Source organism: Gossypium hirsutum, chromosome D03, assembly GCF_007990345.1.
Source record: "Gossypium hirsutum isolate 1008001.06 chromosome D03, Gossypium_hirsutum_v2.1, whole genome shotgun sequence".
Classification (NCBI taxonomy): Eukaryota; Viridiplantae; Streptophyta; class Magnoliopsida; order Malvales; family Malvaceae; genus Gossypium; species Gossypium hirsutum.
Genome location: NC_053439.1, coordinates 32,077,545 through 32,104,516, shown reverse-complemented (window position 1 = coordinate 32,104,516; position 26,972 = coordinate 32,077,545). Strand labels below are relative to the sequence as shown.

The 26,972-nt window shown below is 34.5% G+C and overlaps 1 protein-coding gene across 1 annotated transcript; it reads right to left on the bottom strand.

Annotated features, from left to right (window-relative positions):
• Nucleotides 1-10,094: 10,094 nt before the first annotated feature.
• LOC107949498 (late embryogenesis abundant protein At1g64065) lies at nucleotides 10,095-10,727 on the bottom strand. The gene has a single exon (XM_016884158.2). It carries the CDS (start codon nucleotides 10,725-10,727, stop codon nucleotides 10,095-10,097), a length of 633 nt encoding a protein of 210 aa, XP_016739647.1.
• Nucleotides 10,728-26,972: the final 16,245 nt, after the last annotated feature.

Here is a 26,972-nt window from a genome sequence, read left to right as displayed (position 1 = left end):
CCTCACGAAGGAGTAGTTTCTCACTCCCACCTAAAAGGACAAGACTAAACAGTCTTCTGCAATATGATGCCAAAATATACAACAATAATCATGCAAACAAGTGCAAAGAAAAGATCGTAATTTTTCAAATCAAATTTTCAATTTTCGACAATAAGATAGAAAACAATCAATTTTACGGCTTGACTCACTAAAGGTCCCCAGTGGAGTTGCCAAGCTGTCAAAACCATTTTTTATTATTTGAAAAATGAGAATCAATTTTGAAAAGGGAGTCGCCACCAATCTTTTATTGAGGTGTGGTCGGATCACCTTCGAAATGATTTTTTGGTCTACAAATTTTGAAAAATTAAGTTCGGGAGTCGGTTATGCACGAGGAATGGTTAGCACCCTCGTAACGCCCAAAATTGGTACTGAATTAATTGCTTAATGTATTTAGTATCGAAAATTTGAAAAGATTTTAGAATATGATCCCTTGAAATGAAAACCTGAATAATCGAATTGAATGATAGGACCCTCCCATTTCAAAGAAATGAATTGTCACACTCAATGAGTTAGGGTGCAACAGTTCAATCTTTGAAGCTAGATTCGTCTTTTTTAAATTTTAAAAATTCACATGTTTTGAGAATGATATTTGGTTATTTAGGTCGATTGAGAAATTAGAATCCAGTAAGTTAGGGTTCAATTTCTTGAAATTCCTAAACACCAAATATTGCCTTTATTTTAAAATCAAGATAACTAAATGTCATATCCAGTAAGTTAGGATCCGACATCTTGAAATCTACAAAGTTTTGCAATAATTAAGAAAACGGAATGAAAGAAATGGAAATTGTAAATCAATAAAGTATATGTACAAAATTTTACAATAAATAATATACAAGAAATTAAAATAACCAAAATTGAGTTTAAAATAAATACTATGTATATTTAAACAAATTTTAAAATAAATGTTGCATATGAGGAAAATTAAAATAAGTATTATACAAAATAATATACATATATTAATCTAATAAGTGATATGTATAAAGTGAAAACTAGATATAAATGATGATATATGTAATACTATGTAAAAGTTAAAATATACGAAATATGAAAGAATGGATTTTAAAGAATAAAATTATATACATATAAGTAGCTTAAAAAATATTAAAAGGGTATAAAAAAATAGTTATAATAATATAAAAAATTACCATATATTCATAGAATAAAAATATAAATTACTATCATATAATAATAATTTATATATAAAATATATATATAATAATAATGTATGAAAATACTATCATATATTTCTTTAGAATGCAAAAATGTAAAAGAAAATTTTAAAAATAAATACATTATAGAATGAGATTAAAAAATACATATCAATTATATTAAACTTATATAAAAATATATACACAAAGAAAATAATATATGATAAATCTAAATAATGATATGATAAGTTTAAAATTATAGTAAAGGGTAAATTTTAAATTATGATATATGATAAATTTAAATAGTACTTATGATAATTTAAAATAGTATATGATATTAAAATAAAACTAATGATAAATTTAAAACAATGTTAAGATTAAACATTAAATAATACTAGATCTTAAAAAAAACCATGTCAAAAATATGCACTAATTAGATTTAAAATTAAATTAATAAAAAACTAAATTAGAAATAAAACATAATTTAAAGAAGAAAAAGAAAAAAATAAAATAATAGATCAAAGGTCAAATTGCAACTAGAACAACATTAAATAGGCAACAAACATAAATAAACATAAAAGAGAGGCTAATCAGTAATCGATTCAAAATTGTGGGATTGAACTGCAATTAAACGCGCAAATTTAGGCATTCAAATCCAATTAATTGAAACGACATCACCTTTCTAATCCTCTTTTTTGTTTAGATTCCCTTTTTTCTGAACCTTTTTTGAGTCTTTTTGTATTCAATATGTGTGGAAAAAAGATCCCTTTTACAGCGTTGGAATCGGCCTTATATTGTCGAATCAAATAGAAAAGAACAAAATAAATACCAAAAAGAATCAAAATACATATCTTTTTCTCTGCTCTTTTTTCTATTTTCTTTTTCTGTTTCTCTTTTTTGTTTGTTATCCGTTTTTGTTTTTTCCGTGGGTACTATTTGTTTCTGTTTCTCTTGCGTTTGTTTGTTGCAGGTGCCCATCCAGCCAGGAGATGGCGCGCGTGGATCTGGCGTCGAAGACTGCTGGCACTCGTGCGGACGAACCAGTTTCCTCGTGCAGCGGTTGGAGCTGAAAATTGTTTGAAGGCTAGGGTTTCATTTTGAATCGGGCCTATGAACTGGGTTAGAGCATTTTGGGCTCGGGTTTGGGCTAATATTTGGGTATGGTGTTGGGTAATTTAGTTGGGCTAAAATAGTTTTATTTTTGGGCTGAATTTGTAAAGAAATTAAACTGTTTTTATTATTTAGAATTTATTTTATTTGGTTTTGCATTTATTGGGTTTGGGCCGGGCAAAATTTGGGTATTACAATGTTCAGAACATTTTGTTGTTTTTAGCCTACAAATGATAGAATTTTCTTTGTGAAATAGGCTCATGTCTGAACGTTGTTAGTTTAATGAAATACATCTTTGCAATTATTATTGAGCCAATATTTTCATTCTTTACAAACAATTCCAGATTCTTTCATTGTCTTGGATTTTCTTCTAAATTGTTATTTATTCATTCATAATCATATGGTACAAATAATTATTCATGAATTTATACATTCTTTTGTATATTTGTCGGTACTTATTATGGGTCCCCAAATATCAATTACGTGAATGACTCTGCTACGGACCCAGATTCTCCTTTTGAGCGAGGCATGAGTTCAGAGGGATCTCATGACTTTGGAAATGACATAGATTGTAGCTTATCTCCGGACTTGGTGAGGAGGGTAGAACAAGAAGATAGAAAGATTCTACCTCACAAGGAATCATTAGAAATTGTGAGCTTGGTGAAGATTAGAATTGACTTGACCGCAAGGACGAAGCAAGACCTTGTCGATTCACCTCTAGAGTTCAAAGATGTCTTTGTATGGTCATACCAGGATATACCTGGGTTAACCGCTGATAATGAAAATCTGCACAACAGTTCGATGTCAAAAATTTGTAGTATGAACGATGCAATTCTTTGCCGGGGCAATGCCTCTCTCATTGACTCAGCATAGGTTCGCCCATTTGAAGTCGAGTTTCCATCCCTTCAAGATGTTGTTAGATTTTACTTTAATTAAAGAGGCAGATCTAAAGTTTTTGTCGTAGTTGCGCCCCAAAAGGCTCTATGAAGGAAATCTGATACCAAAGAAGGTTTTTCGCATACAAGATGAAAGTGAAAGATCTTAGGTGGAAGACTTTATCTAAAAACATTGACTCTGGTCGAAAGAGGGATAACAAGGACTTGCCTAATCCTATGGGTTCAGATTCAAGCAAAAAGAAAAAGAAAAAGAAAAATCAAAGTCAAAATGAAAATGAAAAAGAGAGAAAGAAAAAAGGAAAAAGAATAGGAGAGGCCAAGGCGAAAACCCGCAAAGGGCGCTTTGAGACTAAATGTGGTTTTGAGTTGAAAACCCGAAGAGGGCGAGTCAAAATTTGAGCAAAATGGGGCATGGCCGTCATCATAATCGAAGGTTTCTAATGGGCATTGCTTCATGTTTGAGATCATTAGTTACTTTGTCAAACGGGTAGAGGTTGCTTCATGCGTCCATGTCATCATATGCTGGTATAAAATTACGGGGAAGACGATATCATGAATGTTGGTATGGTAGCTGAGGTCTGTGATCAATTCAAAATCAGATACCATAGTTCATCACTGTATTGAATTGCGAAAAAATGACTGAGACTTGCAATAACCGGCATGAGAAATTACCATTTGCCCTCCTTGCTTGTCGAACATCTGTACTGGGTCAACACTTCTCTCTTTGGTTTACAGAATTGAGGTAGTTTTACCTATTGAAATCTCCTATTTCCAGGTATTAGTTGAAGGGTTCCTATCGCGATGTGATCAGTAGGACTTAGGAAAAGGGTTAAAAGCTATTCATCAGGGTCGGATGTACCAGAAACAAATGATATGAGCCCATAATAAACAGGGTCATTTCAGAGAATTCCACGAAAGGGTTGGATGTCGAAAAGGATCATTCCTCTACAAAAGGATTTTAGAGGGAAATTAATGCCAAACCGAGAATGTTCTTATGTTGTAAAGAAGACCTTTTTCAGAGGAGCACTGATCCTGAGCGAGATTGCTAATCCTATAAACACGGATCTAGTCAAGAAATACTTCGTTTAAAAAAGAAGAAAGGACCGATTCAAAAAAAAAGAGATGAAAAATGAAAATGAAAAATGAAAAAATGAAAAAGTAAAAATGGAGAGGCTAAGGGGAAAACCCGTAAAGGGCACCTTAGGCCAAAGGGGATTTGAGTTGAAAACCCGAAAAGGGCGGTGCAAATATTGATCAGAATGGGGCATGAAATGATCAGAGCAACTCAAATATTGATCAAGATTAGGGCATGTGGTAATCAACAGGAAAAGATAGGCGACATCTTGGGGCATTAACAAAGCACTGTAGATCTCCTAAACACATGTCAAACTCAGAATGGTCTTCAGAAAGTTTGTACAGTGAAATTCAAGTTGTGATATCTGGGGCACCCAATTTTCATACTATTCCTATTAAATTTGTTGTTCTTGGAATATTTCATTCTTTTCCAAGATACACATTCCTAATCAATTTCTTTGTCATCCTTCTTTATTATTTTTGATAATTTGTTCTTTCGAGCTATGCTCAGAACCAACTTTATTCTTATCCATTGTTATGACCCTTTTTTGCAAGTATGTTGCATTGGAATAATGATTAATGGACTAATAAAACTTTCACAAAGGAGGTTTTGCATATTACTCTGAAAAGTTTCTAAATGATATAGGAACCTGAAGGAGGACTATTGTTTAGAGCACACCAAATTTAACGGTTGGAAATTTGAGAAGGAAGAGTCTAAATTTAGATTTTCTCTTTGGATTTTGTTGTCAAATGCATTGATTGACAAGATGCCATGTTGGTGACAAAGCTTAAATAAACAAGCAAGTAACGATCACCAGGCAATAGGAAGATGTTACCTCGAAGAAGAGAGCCTTCATTTGCGCATAAGTCTTTGGTACGACACCTTGGGAATGGTGTAAGGAACTAGAACGATTTAGATCATGTATCCTTGAATTGTGATAGAAGGATTGAGGAAAAGCCGCATATTTCTACCATTGGATTACGGTGGGAGAATGATAGTACAAATTTTGTGCCCCATTGGATGTAACTTTGAAGTTTACAGTGGGGGGCAACCTGGCTAAATGTTTTTCAGAAAAGCCGGTCAAGCGAGAAGGCGTTGTAGCACGCCAGTGTCAAAACATTGATAAACTTCGAGTAATGACAACCTAAGCGAGATCATTCTCGGAAAAATAAAATTATGTATTCATGCAAACACCATTCACACATGTCTAGTTAGGAGCATTTGATTCATTCTGATCATGACATCCTAATCACTAGGTATAATTAAGTTCATAAATGAATTATACAGGTCATTTTCCCCAGAGAACAGATCAGTGAAATCACAAAACCTAGCTCATTGACCAGCAGTGGAATAGGTTGGGAAATTACAGATCTTGTCTCCCTAAGCAGTAGCGGAGCAGATCGAAAGCGGCAAATCTTATCTTCAAGAGTAAGGAAGCAGATTTAAGCCACAAGTCCTATATCCCTGATCAGCAGTGGAATAGGTTGGAAATTACAGATCTTGTCTCCCTAAGTAGTAGCGGAGCAGATCGAAAGCGGCAAATCTTATCTTCAAAAGTAAGGAAGCAGATTTAAGCCACAAGTCCTATATCCCTGATCAGCAGTGGAATAGGTTGGAAATTACAGATCTTGTCTCCCTAAGCAATAACAGAGCAGATCAAAGACGGCGAATCTTATCTTCAAGTGTAAGGAAGCAGATTTAAGCCACAAGTCCTATGTCCCTGATTAGCAGTGGGATAGGTTGGAAATTACATATCTTGTCTCCCTAAGCAGTAGCGGAGCAGATCAAAGACGACAAATCTTATCTTCAAGTGTAACGAAGCAGATTTAAGCCACAAGTCCTATGTCCCTGGTCAGCAGTGGAATAGGTTGGAAATTACAGATCTTGTCTCCCTAAGCAGTAGCGGAGCAGATCAAAGACGGCAAATCTTATCTTCAAGTGTAAGGAAGCAGATTTAAGCCACAAGTCCTATATCCCTGGTCAGTAGTGGAATAGGTTGGGAAACTACAGATCCTATCTCCCTGAAGTTGTAGTGGAGCGGATTAAAGTAATAGATCTTATCTCTCTGAAATTACAATAGAGTAGATCGCATCAGGTCTTATCTCCCTGAGAGTACAGTGGAATAGACCGAAGAATCTTATCTCTGTGAGGTTAAAGTAGAGCAGATTGAAGCCAGAAATCTTATCTTCCTGAGATTACAGCAGAGCAGATTGAAGCCAGTAATCCTATTTCCCTGATATTATAGTGGAGCAGATTAAAATAAAGGATCTTATCTCTCTGAAATTACAGTAGAGTAGATCGTATCAGGTCTTATCTCCTTGAGATTACAGTGGAATAAACCGAAGAAATCTTATCTCCCTGAGATTACAGTGGAGTACATTGAAGCCAGTAATTCTATCTCCTTGGTCAGCAGTTGGAATAGGTTAGAAATTACAGATCTTATCTCCCTAAGCAGTAGCGGAGCAGATCGGAGATGACGAATCTTGTTTCCCCGACATTGTAGTCAGACAGAAGAAACCAATCCTATCTCCTTGAAGTTGTAGTGGAGCGAATTAAAGTAATAGATCTTATCTCTCTGAAGTTGCAGTAGATCAGATCACATCAAGTCTTGCCGACTAGAGATAGCACATTTTGTTCTTTTTAGAAGCTACAAGCTACGAATCCTATCTCCCCGACGTTGCGGTGGAATGGATCAAGACACCAATTCCTACACCTCTGAAGATGTAGTAGGATGGAATGAGGCTACTCGAAGAAGAAGAGCACCAAGATCCCATATGGTCAGGCAAATTTGGCCTTATTGAAGTCTTTGCTCCATTCCTAGTACACGAAAATGAGCAAAGAGGGGCAGCTGTAATGGCACAAATTTGCCCGGCCCAAATGATAAACACAAATAAAAAAACCAAATAAAAATATAAAAGTCCCGTAAATTAATGTCTAAAATTACAAAAACTCATCAGACCCAAAATACAAACCAAACCCATTTACAATGGCCCAAATTACCAGCCCAATTCGGCCCATTGGCCTAAATACCAAATGACCCAAATCAGCCCAAAACACAAAACAACAAATGGAAACCCTAGCAGCAAGGGTTCCCAGCGCCGCAGCAGTGACGTCCCTTCGCTCTCCCTCCGCACGTGACGAGCCATCGTATGCGCGCGCGAGCCTCTGTACGCACACGTCCACTGCTCCGTACGCCTACAACAAACGAAAAAGAGAACAACGCAGCACCAAAAGAAAACAAAAATAGCAAGGAAAAAAGAAATAACAGAAATAGCAGAAGAGATTTTGGGAGTTTTTTTTATTATTTTATTTTTATTTCGATTCAGTTATATAAGACCGATTCCAACACTGTAAAGGGATCTCCCTTTTTTTTTTTACAAAATATCAATACAAAAAAAACATTTTAACAAGGCAAAAAATTGTTTGAAAGGTAATTTCTGGGTTTTCTCTTTTCATCCGCAGATTGTTTTTTTTCCTTTTCTTTTTTTTTCGTTTTGTATCTACTGATTATATATTAAAGAAATAAATAAAAGAGAAAGGAAGTTTAGAGGGAGGAGTTACCTGGTAGCGTGATCCTGGCACTCTCCGTCGTCATTGGAGAAGGGGCTGGGATCGGAGACCGTTCGAATGCTCTCAGAACGCAGTGCGGCGCACAGAGGAGGGTTGTTTAGGTTTAGCAAATCTGTCAAAATGGCTTAATGCCTTGTTTTTAATTTTATGTGTGCTATGAAATGGAACCGTTTGGGGCCTGTTCCAGTGGCCTTAAAACGGCGCCGTATTGGCCATATAACCCGCGCGTGTGACCCGATCCGGGGAAGGATCTGCGCGTTTTGATTGATTGGTCTATTTGCGCAACCAGTCCTCCCCTTTTTCTAAAGTTTTCGAATCAGTTATCTCCCCTCTTTCTGATTTAGCCCCGCATCTTGCTTTTATTTCATTTCAATCCAGCTTGCAACGCCGCATTTTGGGGAAGCGGGATATTTCCCAATTGGGCCCCCCATGTAATACACGTGTTGCAGCATGGTCCTTGGGCTCTTTTTGTTATTTATTGTTTATATGCCATGTTTTGTTGTAGTTTCAATTCGATTTTTAACCTTTATTTAAATTATTTTAATATATTTTATATTTTAAACTATTTCATTTTCTTTTTTATTACTTTATTTACATATTTTAAGCTTTTTGTATATAGCACCTATTTTAATATATATATACATTATTTAGTTTAAATTGTCTTTTAATATATATTATTTAGTTTAAATTATTATTTTTATATGTTATTTCAAAATTTGATTATCCTTAAATCGATTTATTTTTAAAATTCCTCTTTTATATATCATATTTAATGCATTATATGTTATTTTAACCTACTTTGCAAATGATTTATTTTAAGCTATTTTTATATGATTTTATTTTTAGTTGCTTTATACATAAATTTTAAATTTATTCTATACCACTTTCTTTAAATTGATTTATGTTAGTTTTTTTTAATTCGTTTTCACGTACATTTTTTTTTTGTTTTTTTATCACTTATTTAAATTATTTTATATACCTATTTTTAAACCCTATTTTACTATATACTTGGGTTATTTCAAACTATATATATATAATTCATTTTAGGTTTCTATACAAATAATTCATTAATTATAATTTCCCATCTTCAATATTTCTTAAGTTATTTTAAAAATTTGTACAATTTCATATGTGTTAATTTGTTTGGTGCTTTGGTTGACCTTTAATTCATTAGCCTTTGAATGTAAGCATGATATATGATGTGAGATATTTGCTCTTATGTGCATTGTATTAATTATTTATATTGATTGATTATTTGTGTTCAATAATGTATATTTCAACCTACGAATTATCGCTTCGCATTGTACATTATTATCCCATCGCATTTTATACGCATTAAAGATTACGTTTAATATCATTCAAGTATCGATATCATTTTTATTCAAAAAGTTTTTCAAAATAATGCAACATTTGGAATTTGGGATCCTCGAAAAGATTGCGTATTAATTTACTAGATTCCAATCTTCCTCGGGATTTAAGAAACCGAATATCCTCTTTGATTAACATAAATAAAAAGCTCATTCTCGAGAATTCGACACGTTGTGTCCTAACACATTGGATATGACATGTTGTTTTCTCGAGACGAGGATTTTTCTAATAAATGGAAGTAAAGGCAATATTCGATATTTAGGAATTTTGTGAAATCGAGCCCTAACTTACTGGGTTTTGATTTTATTATGTGACCCAAATAATTAGATATCCTTCTCAAAATGCATAGGTTTTAAAAGTCAAAAGATAAGCTTAATTTTGAGGATTTGACATGTTGCATTCTAACTTACTGAGTGTGACAATTTATTTCTTTAAAATAAGTGAGCCTTATCATCCAATTCATTTTATTCAAGATAAAAGGATCGTATTTTAAAATCTTTTCAAAATTTCGACATTAAGACAATAAACAATCAATTCGGTACCAATTTTGGGCGTCACGAGGGTGCTAACCCTTCCTCGTGCGTAACCGACTCCCGAATCTGTTTTCTCAAATCTCGCAGACCTAAAATTTATTTTTAATGGTGAACCGATCACAATTTAATAAAAGATCGGTGGCGCCTCCCAATTTTCATTTTTTAAAGTCGACTACTAAACTTTTTTTTATAAAAAAAAAGGTGGTTTCCACAATCAAAATCAGAAATGAAAGAATTATTTTATATTACTAACTATTAACAAAAATAATGATCGTATAGGGTTATATATATTTAATTTAATAAAACAAAGACATGTCTGCAGAAGCCAGAAATTAACAGTCTTCATTGATTCATATCAGTCACATTTTAAACCCTGTATAGTCTTCCCTCTTAAATTAAGTTTCATAAAACAATTCATCTCAGGGTTCCTTCTTCTCCTCACAATGTTCAATATATTCACTCTTCCACTCAATTTAACATAGCTTTTAAACTCTAACAATCCATAACTCATATTTTTCCTTAAGTTCTTTGCATCAGATAACCAGAGTGAGCTCACATTTATAGAAACCTTCATCTTCTCAGTTGCCCTAGCTTGAGCTATCCCTTTAGGTATTTTCATTAGCCCCACAACTTCAGACCCACACCATACAGTCCCCGTACTTTTGTCAAACCTGAACTCTCCGAAATTGGTGTTCTCAACGGTGACTTGGGTCACGAGTGTGAAGTTAAAAGATGGAGCCGATGAATTACCATACTTGAGGTTTCTAACTTTGACGGAGCCGATCTCGAAATCAGGCGTTCGGGCACGTAAAAAAATGTTGGCTAAAACCAAGAGGATGGATCCTTGGATGACCATAATAGCAAGAATGTAAACAAGACACTTGCTGCTGTTTTTATCTTGTTTGGGTTCTATCCACCCAAACATCATATCACTTCTTGGACAATCTTCAATAGGTTCCAATGACTTGGCTTGAAGGTCTTCTTGCATGGTGTTTTTTTTTTCTACTCTTCCACAAGGAAAAAGGGTTGAGAATATTGAGATTTGTTAGTTTTTTCCTATTTGTTGGGTTTTTTGAGATTGGCTTTGGATTTTGGATATTGAGGTTTTTCTTTTGTTTGTTTCTTTATGAGTTTTAGTTGAAGAGATATGGAGAGTTTGATTATTTATATCCAGATGCAAGCGACTTGAAGAATCCTGTTAAAATCGTGTTGAAATTAATGTATCAAGTGTAAAGCTTAAGTGGGTGAGTTAGTTTTTATTGTAATGATAAGAAAAAAATTTAAATTTAATATTATATCTAAAATATTCAATTTCAGTAATTAATTTTACCACTATATAGTTATTTATAGGTCATCCAGCTAATCATTTAATTTTTATTTATGATAGCCTAAATTGGAGGATTGGACAAGTTGCACTCAATCTCCAAACTCATTTGCTGAGTTTGTATTAAAAATAGATAAGAAAATTAAAAGGGAAAAAGACTGATTTTTGCTTGTAAAGACTCGTTGTGAGGGAATATTAAATGGAAGCAGCCACGAGTAGAAAGTGACTTTTGTGTTGTCAAATCCATGCCTTATTTTGTATTTGAATTACTTTGAGTTCATATTATTTTAAATTTTTAAGTTTGATTTTTCGAATTAAATTATTTAAAGCGCAAGCTATTGTAAATTATTTATTTGAATCGTACAGATCTTATGATTAAATTAATTTGATTCAATTTTTAAATTTAAATAAAAGTTCTATTTGTGGTTTTAATGAATGGTGTAGGAAAGTTTAAAGTGATAATGAACCAACAAAGAACATATATAACACTTTCTAACCCTTGAAAGCACTTTTCAACATGACATAGCCTACTTCTTTTAGGACAATAATTGAGTCTTTATGGCTTTGCAATTAGCATTAAGGAAAAGTAAAAACCCAATAAACCATATACTCACCCAAATCCATTTCATTTTTGCACTATCACACAAAGCTTAGACACTAAGGATTTAAGCAATCAGCTTCTCTTTGAAGTTACTGTTTAATATTATGTATACCATTAGATTATGTAACAATACATTTCTAAAAAATTATGAAAAGATAAATAAGCTTTCGGTTAAAATGGTAAGTAGAAATGTTAAAATTTCATTACGTATTCTTTATTTTTATATAAAAATATAAAAGATAAAATCACTCTCGAAATAGTATAAATTATTTTTTAAAGTAATAATATTTTAGTCATTGTCTAATTGAATTGATGTTCGATTGAATCGTAACACTAAACTCAATTAAAAACTTAATATATAATAAGTGTACATTATAAATAATCTAAAGTTCCTAATCAATAAAACCAAAATAGAACAAAATTTTAAAGCTTAAAACAAGATAGAAATATACTATTTTTATCACTAATAAATATATATAAACCTTTGGATTAAAACCTAAGTATTAATTTAAAACACATCATTTCCAAAAATATATAAACAACTTGTGATTTAGATGATCAATTTGATTCTTTGAAATCATCTAAGTGACATTAACCTGATTGGCCTACAATGTATTAAAGAACAAGTCGAGAAATTTTAATGAGATGATGTGCTCATTTATTTGAATTGATAGTTAATCAGTAATATATCTGTCAAAGAGATGAGATTAATGAATTGGGGTCACAATATTCAAAAATTGATACATTTCCATCCTTAAGTTAAAAGTAAAATATTTTCTAAAAATATTAGTTTCTCATCATCTCAACTCTCATATTTATAAAATGTTTAACTAAATTCAGTTAATTTATATAATCATCTTAATTTATAATTTTTAAAAAATGAATTTAATCCTCAACTTCTATTTATTCATAAAGAGCCAAACTCAATTAGCTTACAAAGTCATTTTAACAAATGGCAATTGGCCACTCTTAACCCAAGCCAAGAGTTTCATGTTGAAAGAAGATGAAATTTTAATGGCAGTATATTATGATGCAAGTACCAGGGTAGGGGTTTATATTTATTACTTGGTTTTAGGCAAAATGGGGGCATGTGGTATTCACTTCAAGAAGCTGGCATTTGTGTTAATAGTTCATACATTTTTTTTTACATAATATTTTAAATTTATTGCTATATATATTATGTATTAATAGTTTATTTTTGGGTTAAATTATTATTTGATATCTGAACTTGACAATGGCTCTCATAGTGGGGGCTACACTTTTTATTATTATTATTATCTAAGTTGGTCTATAAACTTGGTAATAGTTCCCACATTGGAGCCCAAACTTTAGGGCTTTTAAAGAAATATCAAGGATTAATTTGGATAAAAAAAATTTTGAGTCTCAAAGTGGAAACAATTGTCTAGTTCAAAGAATAACTTGGACAAAAAAAAAGGTTCAAGCCCTTATGGAAACAATTGTCAAGTTCAGGAACTAACTTAGATAAAAATAATAATTTAACCCTTAATGTGAGAACAATTGCAAGTTCAAGAATAAACTTAGATAAAAGAGAAAAGTTTAGCCCTCCATGTGAGAACCATTGTCAAGTTCAAGCCCCAAAAAGTGTATTAAGTCATTTTTTCACATAATCATTTTATTTATATTGTGTTTATTTTATATTTTGTGTTGCTTTATAATTATTTATCTTATGTTATGTTTATATCATGCATTAATTATTTAATGTTGTGTTTAGTTTACTATCATGATTCAATTTAAAGAAAAAATTATGTGTTCATGTTCATGATCTATAATAATTTCACTTTTAATTATTTAAATAATCTTAGTAATTAAACATTAGAGGAAACTATTTTATTACTTATTTATTTAATATTAATATTTTCATTTAAATGAATTGGTCCACACATTGAACAATGTTTCATGATAATTCTATCATATTGTACTTTTGTTTATATAAATTTATCTCATATTTTGCAAAAGACTTAACTACAAAGTTGGCCCTAATCTATACCAGTTTTCTCACTTAGGTGCTTAAATTTTTTTTTTTATCAAAAGTGATATCTAAACTATCAATTTTGTCTAATTTTACATAAAACTGTATGATGTTCAATAAAAACAAGCCACATGTCATGTTACTATAGGTTTGTATTGTGTTGTGGGGGGTAAAATGAGACAAAACTAATAATTTAAGTGTCACTATTAACAAAAAAAATGACTTTTTACCTAATTGACCCAAAATAATTAATTATTTACAAAAATTACCCAAGTCAAAACTTATGTACGAAAATGACTTGTTCTTTACAGTGCCTACCAGTGCCACCTGACACACCGACTGTCACAACCTAGTTTGGCGAACTGGATCGGTTCGGAAGACTACGCCATAGAAGATCACCTAAGTTGCAAGACTTAGACCGGATGAGGTTGGTAACTTCATGGAGGAGTACTTCGTAGAACTTCGCCAATAATGAAGAGTACCATTCCGAGTGATGGCGAGATCATGGTTAGGTGATGACCTTATTAGACGGACGTTCCTACTAATAAGTTCACCACCCGTGTTTTTGAGTCATTGTGAAAGTAAATGTAATAGCTTGTAGGACATGTTTAAGTCACCTAGCACCCTAGTGGAGGCAACGTGTCAATAATTAGGACACTTGGAGATCCTCGTAGGATGCAATTAATTAGTGGAAGCATGTAAGAACAAAGGTGTTAACATAGAAGATTTTTAATTCATCTTCTATATTAGAAATAATCTTGATTGGGATTTGGACATGAGTTATCTATAAATAGGGTAGCGTGATAATGGAAAGAAGATTTCTAATTATCTTCTCTATTAGACCTTGTTAACATTGAAGAAACCTAGAGAGTTTTTCTTTGCAAATGGAGGTGTTGGCTGTTAGAGCTCAGGAGAAGGTCCCAATATTAAAGGGAATGAACTAGTAGAGTAGACAAAACTCTGAGTAAAGTATTCTAGTGAGTTCTTTTGTACCTTGTGTTTGGTATCTCCATTATTTCATTTAATCCTTATCATTGTACAACTAGGTAAGTGGCTTTGCCTTTTGTTTCTAGTGTTCATGTCTAATGAAACATATGCAGAGTTAGTACATGTAATTTTATATATGATTAAACTAACCTAGAAAACCTGGTATATACATAATATGAGTACTCCTTCCTTGGTGCACAAGCTTCGTATCCAGATTGGTGTATGGAGGCAATGGAGGGATGATGTGTATAATGATAAAAGAAGACACATGATAAAATGGTTTGCCTCCAGTATGACACTTTGTTACAAACCGTGACTGGTACAAACCCGGTCTTGCGAGGGAACACATATGTGTTCAAAGAATGAAGGAAGTTAGGAGGATATGAAGGTGATGATGTTAAATGCTCTGAGGAGCAGTTATGAAGATACAGGAAAAAAGTTGGTTCTTCGGAACAATGATTATAAGCTAGCACAATGAAGGAGTAGGTGAGAAAAAGCGCGCATGTAGTAGTGCACGTTACATAAAAAGTAAACAGTAATATTATCAGTCATGAAATGGTAGTCCACATAAGTGGTTTATACACGGAACAATTATGCCCATAACTGTCATGTATGAGTTTCTAAACCATTGTTGTCCACTAAGAGGTTGAGTTTGATCACGATAGTATTCACTGACCGATCTATAGATCAGAGAAATATATCTACCAAATGTGGTGAACTAGTCTGTTACGTGATGCCCCAAACCTAGTCGGGACGATCCGACCCGAATTTCAAACATCACATTAGCCACCGAAGTGACTCTCCATTTAAGTCACCACAAAACACACCAACCGACCAATCACACCATACAATTAATCATGGAATATTTAATAAAAAACTAATATTGGGCTTCTATTGTACTACTCTGATCAACAATCAACAAAAATACTAATTCACAATTTAATATTTAACAGACAATTACCTCAAAAATTTTAGCTAAACATACATGCATGCAGTAGGGTATTTTTAAAAAGGTTATATTTGTAGGGACTTGTAAAACTATTTAGTTTAAAAAACGTATTATTAGATTTAAAACATAATATATAGTAACGTGTTGGGAAAAACTCCTTTTCACAAAGTTTAACAATATTATTGTAGGATTAAACGTATAAGTCTTATTTTAGAAAATTTATTAAAGCATCTTGCATAACCCACATAACATTATTAATTAATTGGTTAGTAGACATTTAACAGTTTACATGAGTTGACCAAATTCTGTGTCACAACTCATGCATACCAAGCACATGTTTGTATCCAAATCACACATAAAACATCTAAGGCTTACCTCAATGACCAGTGACTCTTCAACTTGCACTTACAAGTTCGTTAAACAGTTATTCAAGCCAATTATTAATTAATCATAATCCATCATTCAATGATATATCTAACACAATGATAAACCAAACAATTAAATAGTCCATAGTGTCCAATTACACCTCGAAAATTATAAGTCTAATATTAAATCCCCTAATTTGGTCTCACACTTCCTTCCTCATTTGTTTTGGGAACACAACGATATACCCAAGTATAGCCTCGAATTGGATCACTTAGATAGCTCACTTCCACACCTCATCGAACGCTATATCACTGCAATGTTATAAAAGAAAGGGTGAGCTTATGAAAGCTCAGTGAGTGCTCAAACATACTAAAAATAAACACCTCAGTAGGTTAAAGGGTGACATACTATGACAATTCACATATTATTACAGTCTACACAAAATGGTAACTCGTACGACACAACAGTTCTTATAAACTTAGCAGTACACATATAATAAGTAATTCCCGTAAATAAGAAGATCACATAAATTATCAATTCGCATATAACATCTGTTCATATGAAATAACAGTTTATACATAATAACAGTTCATACAATTTAACAGTTCATTCAGTATAATAATTCATTCATACCACATCGTAACTCATATATCTCAAACATTCATAAATTAACATTTTTGTGATTATGAAACTTTTAGTGGACTCAATCACCACCTACAAGTGGACTCTATCACCACACATTGGATAAACGGATCTCCAAAATACACCTCACTTTTGGACTCAAAGAGCCCTACGCTTCTCCAATATAAGTGTAGCACGAATGCTCACACTCTCCAAATCAACCACGCTATTTACGGTGAATGGAGTTATAATCGACATTCCCTTATCTCTTCAACACATCTCTAGGCCATAATGCTCATCACAGAAAAAAGGGTGAGTACTCACAATCTTATGGCATGCCAACTATATCCAATGGTTCCATAAGGCCATAATGCTCATTAGAGAAAAAAAGGGTGAGTACTCACAATCTTATGGCATGCCAACTATATCCAATGGTTCCATAAAGTCACAATGCCAAAATATCTCTTTAACACATTCACAATATCTAGTATAATAGGGCTCGCATATTATAACACAGTTTACAATTCTCAATTCTCAATAGAGCATGGTTCGCAAATAATATCACTTTCATGCAACATATATTGCACTCATAATCACAGTTCACATATAATTCATGACATAGCTCACATAAATCATTGTTCGCATATTTTATTTAGCATAAGGCATGCAATACCTTAGCTTATATGCAATGCAACTCAAAATCTCACAATACACAGCTTGGCAAATTAATGCAATTCGCCATATTAATACAGATTACCAAATTAACATGGTTCGCCATAATAATATAATTCACCAAGTTAACATGGTTCAAAATATAACACCATACACAAATATAATTGGCTTGTAATATCATAAATCTCATAATTCACTTACGGATTCGTGCATGCATAGATATGTATTCTCGATGAAATTTGCATGTTATAAGAGTCCACATAATATTATTTATTCATATATCTGTTCATAAATATTACAAAATCATATACGAATATATATTATATATATACATATTTATTTAATGACCTTTGTCACTTCAAATTTTAAGCATACATTGAAAGTTTCATAAATTTATATATTATATAAAATCATTCCCATAATTATATATGTACTAAACGATGCATATATATAATATATATAATACCAAAATCCATTCATATATACTGTTGACACCATTTTTTGTAAAATGGGGTCGACTTGGCTTTTGAAAATGAAAACAAAAACGGGAGTCACCACAAATCCTTTTTTGATGAGGTGTGATCGGGTCACCTCGTAAAATGGTTGTTTTTAATAAACGGTTTAGATTTATTAAAACAATGCTTTTGGTCTGCGAAATTCAGAAAAATAGGTTCGTGAGTCGGTTACGTACGAGGAAGGGTTAGCACCCTCGTAACGCCCCAAAAATTGGTACCTAGTTGATTAGTTAATGTCTTAATATCGAAAATTGAAAACTTTGAAGTGATTTAAAATACGATCCTTTATTTTTTTTAAAAACTTATATAAATCAAATTACGTGTTAAGACCCTCTCATTTTGGAGAGAGAAAATGTCACACCCAATGAGTTAGGGTGTGATACTTCACTTCTTCAAAAAATGAGCTTGTCCAAAACTCGTGCAATCAAATTGAAAAGGATATTCAATTGTTTGAGTCAGATGAAGAAATCGTAGCCCAATATGTTAGGGAACAATTTCTCAAAATTCTAAACATTGAATACTACCGTTATTATTATTTTTTAGGAAAATCCTCATCTCGAGAAAACAACGTGTCATATCCAATGCGTTAGGACACAACGTATTGAATTCCTGATAATGAGCTTTTTATTCATGTTTAAATTAAAGAGCATTCTTGACTACCTAGATTCAACGAAAGAAGTTGGAACCCAATACGTTAGGGCTCAATCCTCTCGAAGATCCTAAATACGAGTATTGCCTTTATTGTCAAAGTTTTCTATTTTTATGAATTCGAGTAAAAATCGATGTAATGTTACCTTAGATGTACGAATAAAAGCCGTATTAATAAATGATAATAATGAATATGACATCGTGAATGTAGATAACACGAGCAATCACAAAAAAATAATAAATAAAGAAAAAGATAAATCAATCACATATAGAATAACAAATAAATGAATAAGTAGAACTAAAACCCCCTTTTTTAAACAATAGTTTATGTAAATAAATAAACCAACACAAAATAAAATTATGATGACAATAAATAAAATAAATAAAACTATATAAAAATATATGAAAATATACGTATGTATAAAATTTTAAGTTATGAAAATAAAAACATATGTATATATATGCATAGTTATAAAAATATATGTATATATGTAGATAGTTTTTTTTATAAAATATAAAAATGTGTACATATATATAAATTATAGAATATATGTATATATTTAAAATATAGGTATGCGTATACATATTTTAACATTATAAAGCATAAAAAATATGTATATATATAAGGATTATAAAATATATGTATATGTTATAAGAACGTACGTATGCAAGTATATATGTATAACAAAGATTAAAAAGAATTATAGTATAAATGAGCATATAATAACAATAATACTTAATAATAACAACAATAACATCAAATTTATCAATTTTAAATAATAAAAAAGGAATCACGGAAAAGGGACTAAATTAAAATTTGAAACAAAATTCAGGGTTTAAATCCGTAAATAAATGAAAATAGAAGGACTTTATTGAACAAGCGAATAACAAAGAGGGACTGGAAGGGAAATTTTCCCCTTTTCCACTAAAACGACGTCGTTCAAATAAGACTAAATTGAAATCGGGAATATACTAAAGGGGCAGATTTAAAAATAAAAGAAGATCTAATCGAGAAGACGTTAAAAAGCGAAAGGGCTAAAAGTGTAATTTACCCCTCCGCATAAAAACATGCGGATCCCTGCGTGTGGGTCGGGTCGCGCACGGGTCATGCCAAACGGCGCCGTTTTGGCGCTAAAACCCTCTAGGTGAAACGACGTCGTTTAATCGATCTATAAAAGCCAAAAAATATTCAAAAATTTTCATTTCTCCCTACTTTAAAACAAAAAAACCAAAAAACTCTCTACCCTCCCTTTCTTCTCCGGGCACAGGCCCAAAATCTGGCGAAGGGCCACCGCGTCGGCCGCCAGCCACCGGCGACGGCGAAAAAGGGGAAAATTTCAGATCTGGCCCCTTTTAACCTCCTAAGCCCAAATCTGCTTTTAAAATCCTCAAAATATTAACCAAAAGACCCCAAAAACCCAAGAAGCCTTTCAGTTTCCAACCACCTATCCTCGGAGGTGGCTACCTCGGTTGTCCCGGCGACGTTAGAAGCCAAACACAGGTGAGTCCCTTTCTTTTTCTTTTATTTACGTTTGTAAGGAAAATAAAAATGAAAATAAAAATAAAGCAAGGAAATTAAATAGATATCAACCTTCGATTTTTTTCTAATTGATTTTTTGTTCTCTGCTGTATTTCTCTGTTGTTGTCCAAAGTTTACATTTTTCTTCAAGCTTTATAGCCGATTACAAAGATTCTTTTTTTCTCTGTGTTTCAGTCCTCTATTTTTTCTTTGTTTTTCAAGGTTAGGCAAGGTCAACGGAGGTGACCTTGTCATTTCGGTGTAAAGGCCAAGGGGAGGCAGACTTCGGAACGAGGCATCTCGGGTGGCCCGAAAAGGGGGTAACGGCGCGAAAGGGGAGGGAACCCTAGGGTTCCCTTTTGCTTGCTTAGTTTTTGGGCCCCAATAGGCCGTTTAGGGTTTTAAAAATTTGGGCCATTTTGGGCCCGGGCATAAATTGGGTCCTACAGCTGCCCCTCTTTGCTCATTACCCTGTAACGAAAATGGAGCAAAGACTTTAAGAAAGGGCCAATTTTGCCCGGTCTCACTGAGTCCTGAGTTCTTTTGGTGCTTCTCCTTTCCGGTGGCTTCGTTTCGACCTACTACATCTTTAGAGGTATTGGTGCTTTCGATCTGCTCCACTACTGCTTAGGGAGATAAGATCTACAATCTTCGACCTACTCTGCTGTTGCTCAGGGAGATAGGGCTGGTGCCTTTGATCTACTCCACTACTACTTAGAGAGATAAGATCTACAATCTTCGACCTACTCCGCTGTTGCTCAGGGAGATAGGGCTAGTGCCTTCGATCTGCTCCACTACTGCTTAGGGAGATAAGATCTACAATCTTCGACCTATTTTGCTGCTATTCAAGAGAGATATGGCTGGTGCCTTCGATCTGCTCCACTACTGCTTAGGGAGATAAGATCTGCAATCTTTGACCTACTCCGCTGCTGATCAGGGAGATAGGGCTGGTGCCTTCGATCTGCTTTACTATTACTTAGGGAGATAAGATCTACAATTTTCAACCTACTCCACTGCTGCTCATGGAGATAGGACTGGTTATGATGACTTCAATCCATCCCACTGCAACTTCAGAGGTATGGGTGACTTCATTGATCTGTTCTCTGGGGAACACGACCTTTAAAATCTATTTCATGGACCTGTTTATGCCTAGTGTTTAGAAAATTATGATCAGAATGAATCAAATTTCCTAACTAGATGTGTACGAATGATATTTGTATGAATACAGAATGTCATGAGAATGATCCATTTTTAATGTTTGAGTTGTCATTCCTCGTTGTTCATCAACGTTTTATCATTAATGCCTTCTTGTTTAGTTGGTATCTTTGACAGAAAAACCCAAAGAAATAGTCACAATTTAGACTATTCTTTCTCCAATGCTTCTAACCCTTAAGTTAGTTAGTTCTAAACAATAGCCCTGTTTTAGGTCCTCATACTATTTAAAAGCTTCCAGAGTAATATGCAAAAATTCTTTTGCTTGAATATTATTAGTCTCGTAGTCATTATTTCAATGAAAAACGTTTGAAAAAGATTATCAAAATGGACAAGATGAAATTTTGTTGAGAGCAAAGCTCGAAATGAACAAATCAATCAAGATAGAAAATTTTGCTAGAATAAAAAATGAGAATAAATTAATCAAGATGGCATATTTTATCAAAAATACAAAAAATGAATAAAATGGAAATAGGTGCCCCAGATATCGTAGCATGAGCTTCTCTGCCCCAAGCTTCTTAAGGACCCTTATGGATTTGATATGTGTTTAGAAGTCCTAGAAGACTTTGTTAATGCCCAAGATGTAGCATCTCTCCTTGTTATTAATTCAGAGAGAACAAAACTACCGCATGCCCCACCTTTGATCAAAACTTGAACTGCTCATTCCTGGGTTTTCAATTCAAAACCCCTTTGGTCTCAAGGTGCCCTTTACGAGTTTTCACCTTGGCCTCTCCTCACCTTTTTTTTAGGTGAAGTACTTCTTGAATGAATCTGAATTCACGGGATTAGGCATGTTCTCGCCCTCCATCTCGGTCAAAATCAACGCTCCTTCAGAAAGTGCTTTCTTTACCACATAAGGTCCTTCCCAATTTGGCATCCACTTTTCTCTAAAGTTTTTTTGTATGGGAGGATTTTCTTCAGTACCAAGTCTCCTTCGTGGAATTCCCTGGGACGAACCTTTTTGTTGTAAGCTCGCATCATTCTCCTTTGGTACATTTGACCATGACGTATAGCTCGTAGCCTCTTTTCTTCGATCAAATTTAGTTGACCATATCGGGATTGAATCCATTCCGCTTCATCTAGTTTCAGTTCTGATAAAAATCGAAGGGAAGGAATCTTTACTTCAATGGGCAAAACTGCCTCCATCCATACACCATGAGAAATGTGTTACCCTGGTAGAGGTTTTGATAGACGTTCGATAGGCAAGAAGGGAAAATGGTAACTTTTCATGCCAATCCTTATAAGTCTCAGTCATCTTTCCTACGATCTTCTTGATGTTTTTATTGGCCGCTTCTACCGCGCTATTCATTTTTGGGCGATATGGCGATGAGTTGTGGTGTTTGATCTTGAATTGATTACAGATTTCTGCTATCGTGCTGTTGTTCAAGTTCAACGCATTGTCGGAGATAATCCTTTCTGGCATCCCATACCGACATATGATTTCCTTTTTTAGGAATCTACTGACTGCTGACTTTGTAACATTAGCGTAAGAAGTGGCCTCTACCTACTTAGTAAAGTAGTCAATAACTACGAATATGAAATGATGCCCATTTGAAGCTTTTGGCGAGATCGGCCCAATGACATCCATGACCCACATAGAAAAAGGCCATGGAAAAGTCATGACATGGAGAGGTGAAGGGGGCACGTGAATCTTGTCTCCATAAATTTGGCACTTATGGTACTCCTTGGCATATTTGATGCAATATCCTTCCATGGTGGCCCAATAATATCCGAATCTCATGATTTGTTTGGTCATTGTGAAACCATTAGCATGTGTTCCACAAACTCCCTCATGGACCTCTTCCAAAATTTGCCTGGCCTCTACAGTGTCTACGTATCTTAGCAGCACCTGATCTTTTCCTCTTCTATATAAGATCTCTCCATCTAAGACGTAACCATTGACAAGCCTTCTCAATGTATTCTTTTCATTCCCAGTTGCCTGGTCAGGATACTCGCGATTCTCTACATATCACAGTATGTCGTGATACCAGGGGTGATCATCATTTTCTTCTTCATTATCAATGTTGCAACAATGGGCTGGAACTTTATAAATGCTCATTTGGATAGGCTTCATATCCTCTTGTTTATTTACCTTGATTATAGAGGCTAATGTAGCCAATGCTTCTGCCATCTGATTTTCATCCCGTGGGAGATAACAGAAGGTAATGTCATCAAACTCCTCAATTAATTCCAGGACCAGCTTTCGATAATTAATCAACTTGGAGTCTCTTGTCTCCCATTTGCCTTTGAGCTAATAAATTTCCAATGCAGAATCCCCATACACCTCTAACACTTTGATTTTACGTTCAATGGCTGGACGAATTCCCATGATGCATGCTTCATACTCCGCCAAGTTATTTGTGTAATTAAAATCTAATTTGCCAGTGAATGGGTAATGATCACCATCGGGAGATACCAAGACTGCCCCAATCCCATTGCCCACAGCATTCAAAGCTCCGCCAAAGTTCAGCTTCCAAGAAATGTATTCTTGAAAGTATTTTTCTGTGGTTGCAATATACATCAAATCCTCATTTGAGAAATCGAAGTTTAGTGACTCATAATCTTCCAGCGCTTTACTGGCCAAAAAGTCTGCTATTGCACTCCCTTTTACTATTTTCTGGTTCACATAGACTATATCAAATTCAGACAACAGAATTTGCCATCGGGCCATTCTTCCATTCAGAGCAGTCGACTCCATCATGTATTTCAGAGGGTCCAGTTTAGAGATTAACCAAGTTGTATGGTACAACATGTATTGTCTCAATCTTCGAGTTGTCCAGATTAGGGCGCAACACAACTTCTCAATTGGCGAATATCTTGTCTCGCATTTAGTGAACTTCTTATTAAGCTAGTAGATCGCTCTTTCTTTTCTTCCTGACTCATCATGTTGGCCAAGCACGCATCCCATGGAATTTTTAAATACTGCCAAATGCAGTTTCAGTGGCTTGTATGGGTAAGGTGGCATTAGTACCGGGGCGTTGGACAAGTAATGTTTGACTTTTTAAAAAGTTTTCTGACACTCTTCATCCCATACACCTGGATTGTGTTTCTTAAGGAGATGAAATATGGGGTCACATTTCTCAGTTAACTGTGAAATGAACCGAGCGATGTAATTTAGTCTCCCTAGAAAACCTCAAACTTCTTTTTGAGTATGCGGCAGGGGTAGTTCTTGTATAGCCTTTACTTTGTCTGGATCAATCTCAATTCCTCTTTCACTGACCACGAATCCCAGTAATTTTCCTGATCTGGCTCTGAAGGTGCACTTCGGTGGATTTAGCTTTTGCTAGAATTTTCTTAATCTTGTGAAAAATTTTCTAAGGACTTGCACATGTTCCCCTTCTGTTCTAGACTTTGCAATCATGTCATCGACATAAACTTCTATTTCTTTATGCATCATGTCATGGAACAAGGTTACCATGGCTCTCTGATACGTTGCCCCTGCATTTTTTAGCCCAAACGGCATGACTTTGTAGCAGAAAGTTCCCCACATCATTATGAAGGTGGTCTTCTCCATATCTTCAGGATGCATCCTAATTTGGTTGTACCCAGAGAAACCATCCATGAAGGAGAACAGTGAGTAACCGGCCGTGTTGTCCACTAAGGTATCAATATGGGGTAACGGGAAATTATCCTTGGGACTGGCTTTGTTCAGATCTTTATAGTCCACACACATTTGTACTTTCCCATCTTTTTTAGGGACATGGACTATGTTGGCTACCCATTCTGATTACTTGACCACCTGTAAGAAACCAGCATCAAACTGCTTCTTAACTTCTTCTTTTATTTTCAACAAGACATCAGGTCTCATCCTTCGAAGTTTTTGCTGAACTGGTTTACATTCTTTCTTTATAGGGAGTGGTGTACCACTATATCGGTGTTTAACCAGGGCATGTCTTGATAAGACCATGCAAAGGCATCCTTGAATTCTTGAAGCAACTCAATGAGGTCTCACTTTGTCTCTATATCAATGCAAGCTCCAATTTTCACTTCTTTTCTTTCCCTTAAGCTCACAACTTCGACGAAGCTTTATAAGGTAGGATCTGTTTTGCTTCTTGTTCTATCATTCTTAACAGATCAGGAGATAAGTTACGGCCTCGATCATCTTCAAAATCTTGAGAATCCTGTATACCCATGTCTTGCTCAAAAGAGAACTCTGAGTTAGTAGCAATGCCGCTCACATCATTAATATCTAAGGACCTGTTATTGAGGTGAAGGGAAATTGAAAGGAAAAGAATCTAAGAATAATTGTAAGCACAATATGTTTATGAATGGAATGGAAAGAATAAAAGAATATTTGCTCAAAATGAGACTAAATGATATATTTCATTGAAATAGGACTTTAGACATATGCCTTTTACAAAAGATTCTTGTTGTTCCCAGGCTCAGAGCAACAAGTGTGTTCTAAATATTACTCTGAATTGACTTTAAAAGTTACAAGGATCTCCTCGGCAGTCTAATTATTTAGAACGCTTCCTGGCTTGTAAGGGCGAATGCCTGATGAATTCCCTTCTTCCACCTCTTCCTCGCATATTGCATTGATGCTTAGATTCCCCAATATTTCTTCTGTAATTCCCTTTCTTGACGTCATCCGCTCAGAATGAATAGTTCCCATTATATGAAAGTTCTGGATATGTGAGGGATTATCATGGGCTCCCATTTAATCTCTTCTCTATCCAAGCGTGCTTTTCTCCTTTCCCGCTTTTTCTCCAACTCTTTCCTTTTTTGTTTTGCATTTGGCGTATATCCTAAACCAAAGCGGTCTCATTTGTGCATTAATCTGGGTACCTCTACCCTCCCTTAGAGGTATTTCCCAAGTCCTTTTCTAGGTAGAGCCCCTTTTTCAGTCGTCATTTGTAAGCCCATCCTCGTTGTTTTGGATATTCAGGGTGTGGGGATCTTATTCCCTTCAACAATAAAGGTTGCGTTTACAAATTCCAAAGATCGGAACAAACATTCAATCGCTTCTTCCTCTGTCCCTATATAAGGTGCGTCACTAGTTACAGCCGCAATGATGTCCTCCTCTGCATTGATTGTCACCAGTCGACCCTCTATTACCAACTTCAACTTTTGGTGCAGCGATGAAGGTACTGCTCCTGCCAAATAGATCCAAGGCCTTCCTAGCAAACAATTGTAAGAAGGCTTGATCTCTATTACCAGGAAATCTACCTCGTATGTGCTTAGGCCGATTAAGAGGGGTATTTCAATCCTTCCCATTACTCTTCTTTCGGAACCATCGAACGCCCTCACTACGTTCAGGCACGTTTTCATATTCGAGCTGTCTATGGGCAACCTATTTAGGGTGGATAAGGGTAAGACGTTTAGGGCTGATCCATTATCATTTAATACCCCTGGCAACGTATACCCCTTACAGCGGGTTGTAATGTGCAGAGCTTATGTTACCAACAAGATAGTCTAACTTGTTCACAGAGATGTCATTAGCGATGTAAGTTTCATTTAATACTTTCATTAACGCACTGCGATGTGCCTCTGAGCTTAAGAGTAATGCTAGTACCGAGATACGAGCTGACTGTTTATGTAACTGCTCTACGACACTGTATTCGCTATGTTTTAAGAATTTTAGAAACTCCCTAGCTTCAATCTCTGTTACTGGCTCATTGACAGGTGATTCTAGTTGGACCGCCTTTTCCTTCTTCTGTTCAACCACCAAGGTTTTTCCTTTTACAAGCTCTGTTTTTGAAATTACTGGATCGTAACGCTTTCCACTTCATGTGTAGAAGCCATCATCATTGCTCTCTTCTGAAGCATTTATCGGGTTTCCCTCTCCTAGAATTGTCAAGTTACAGTCATAATTCCAAGGAACCCTTTTGT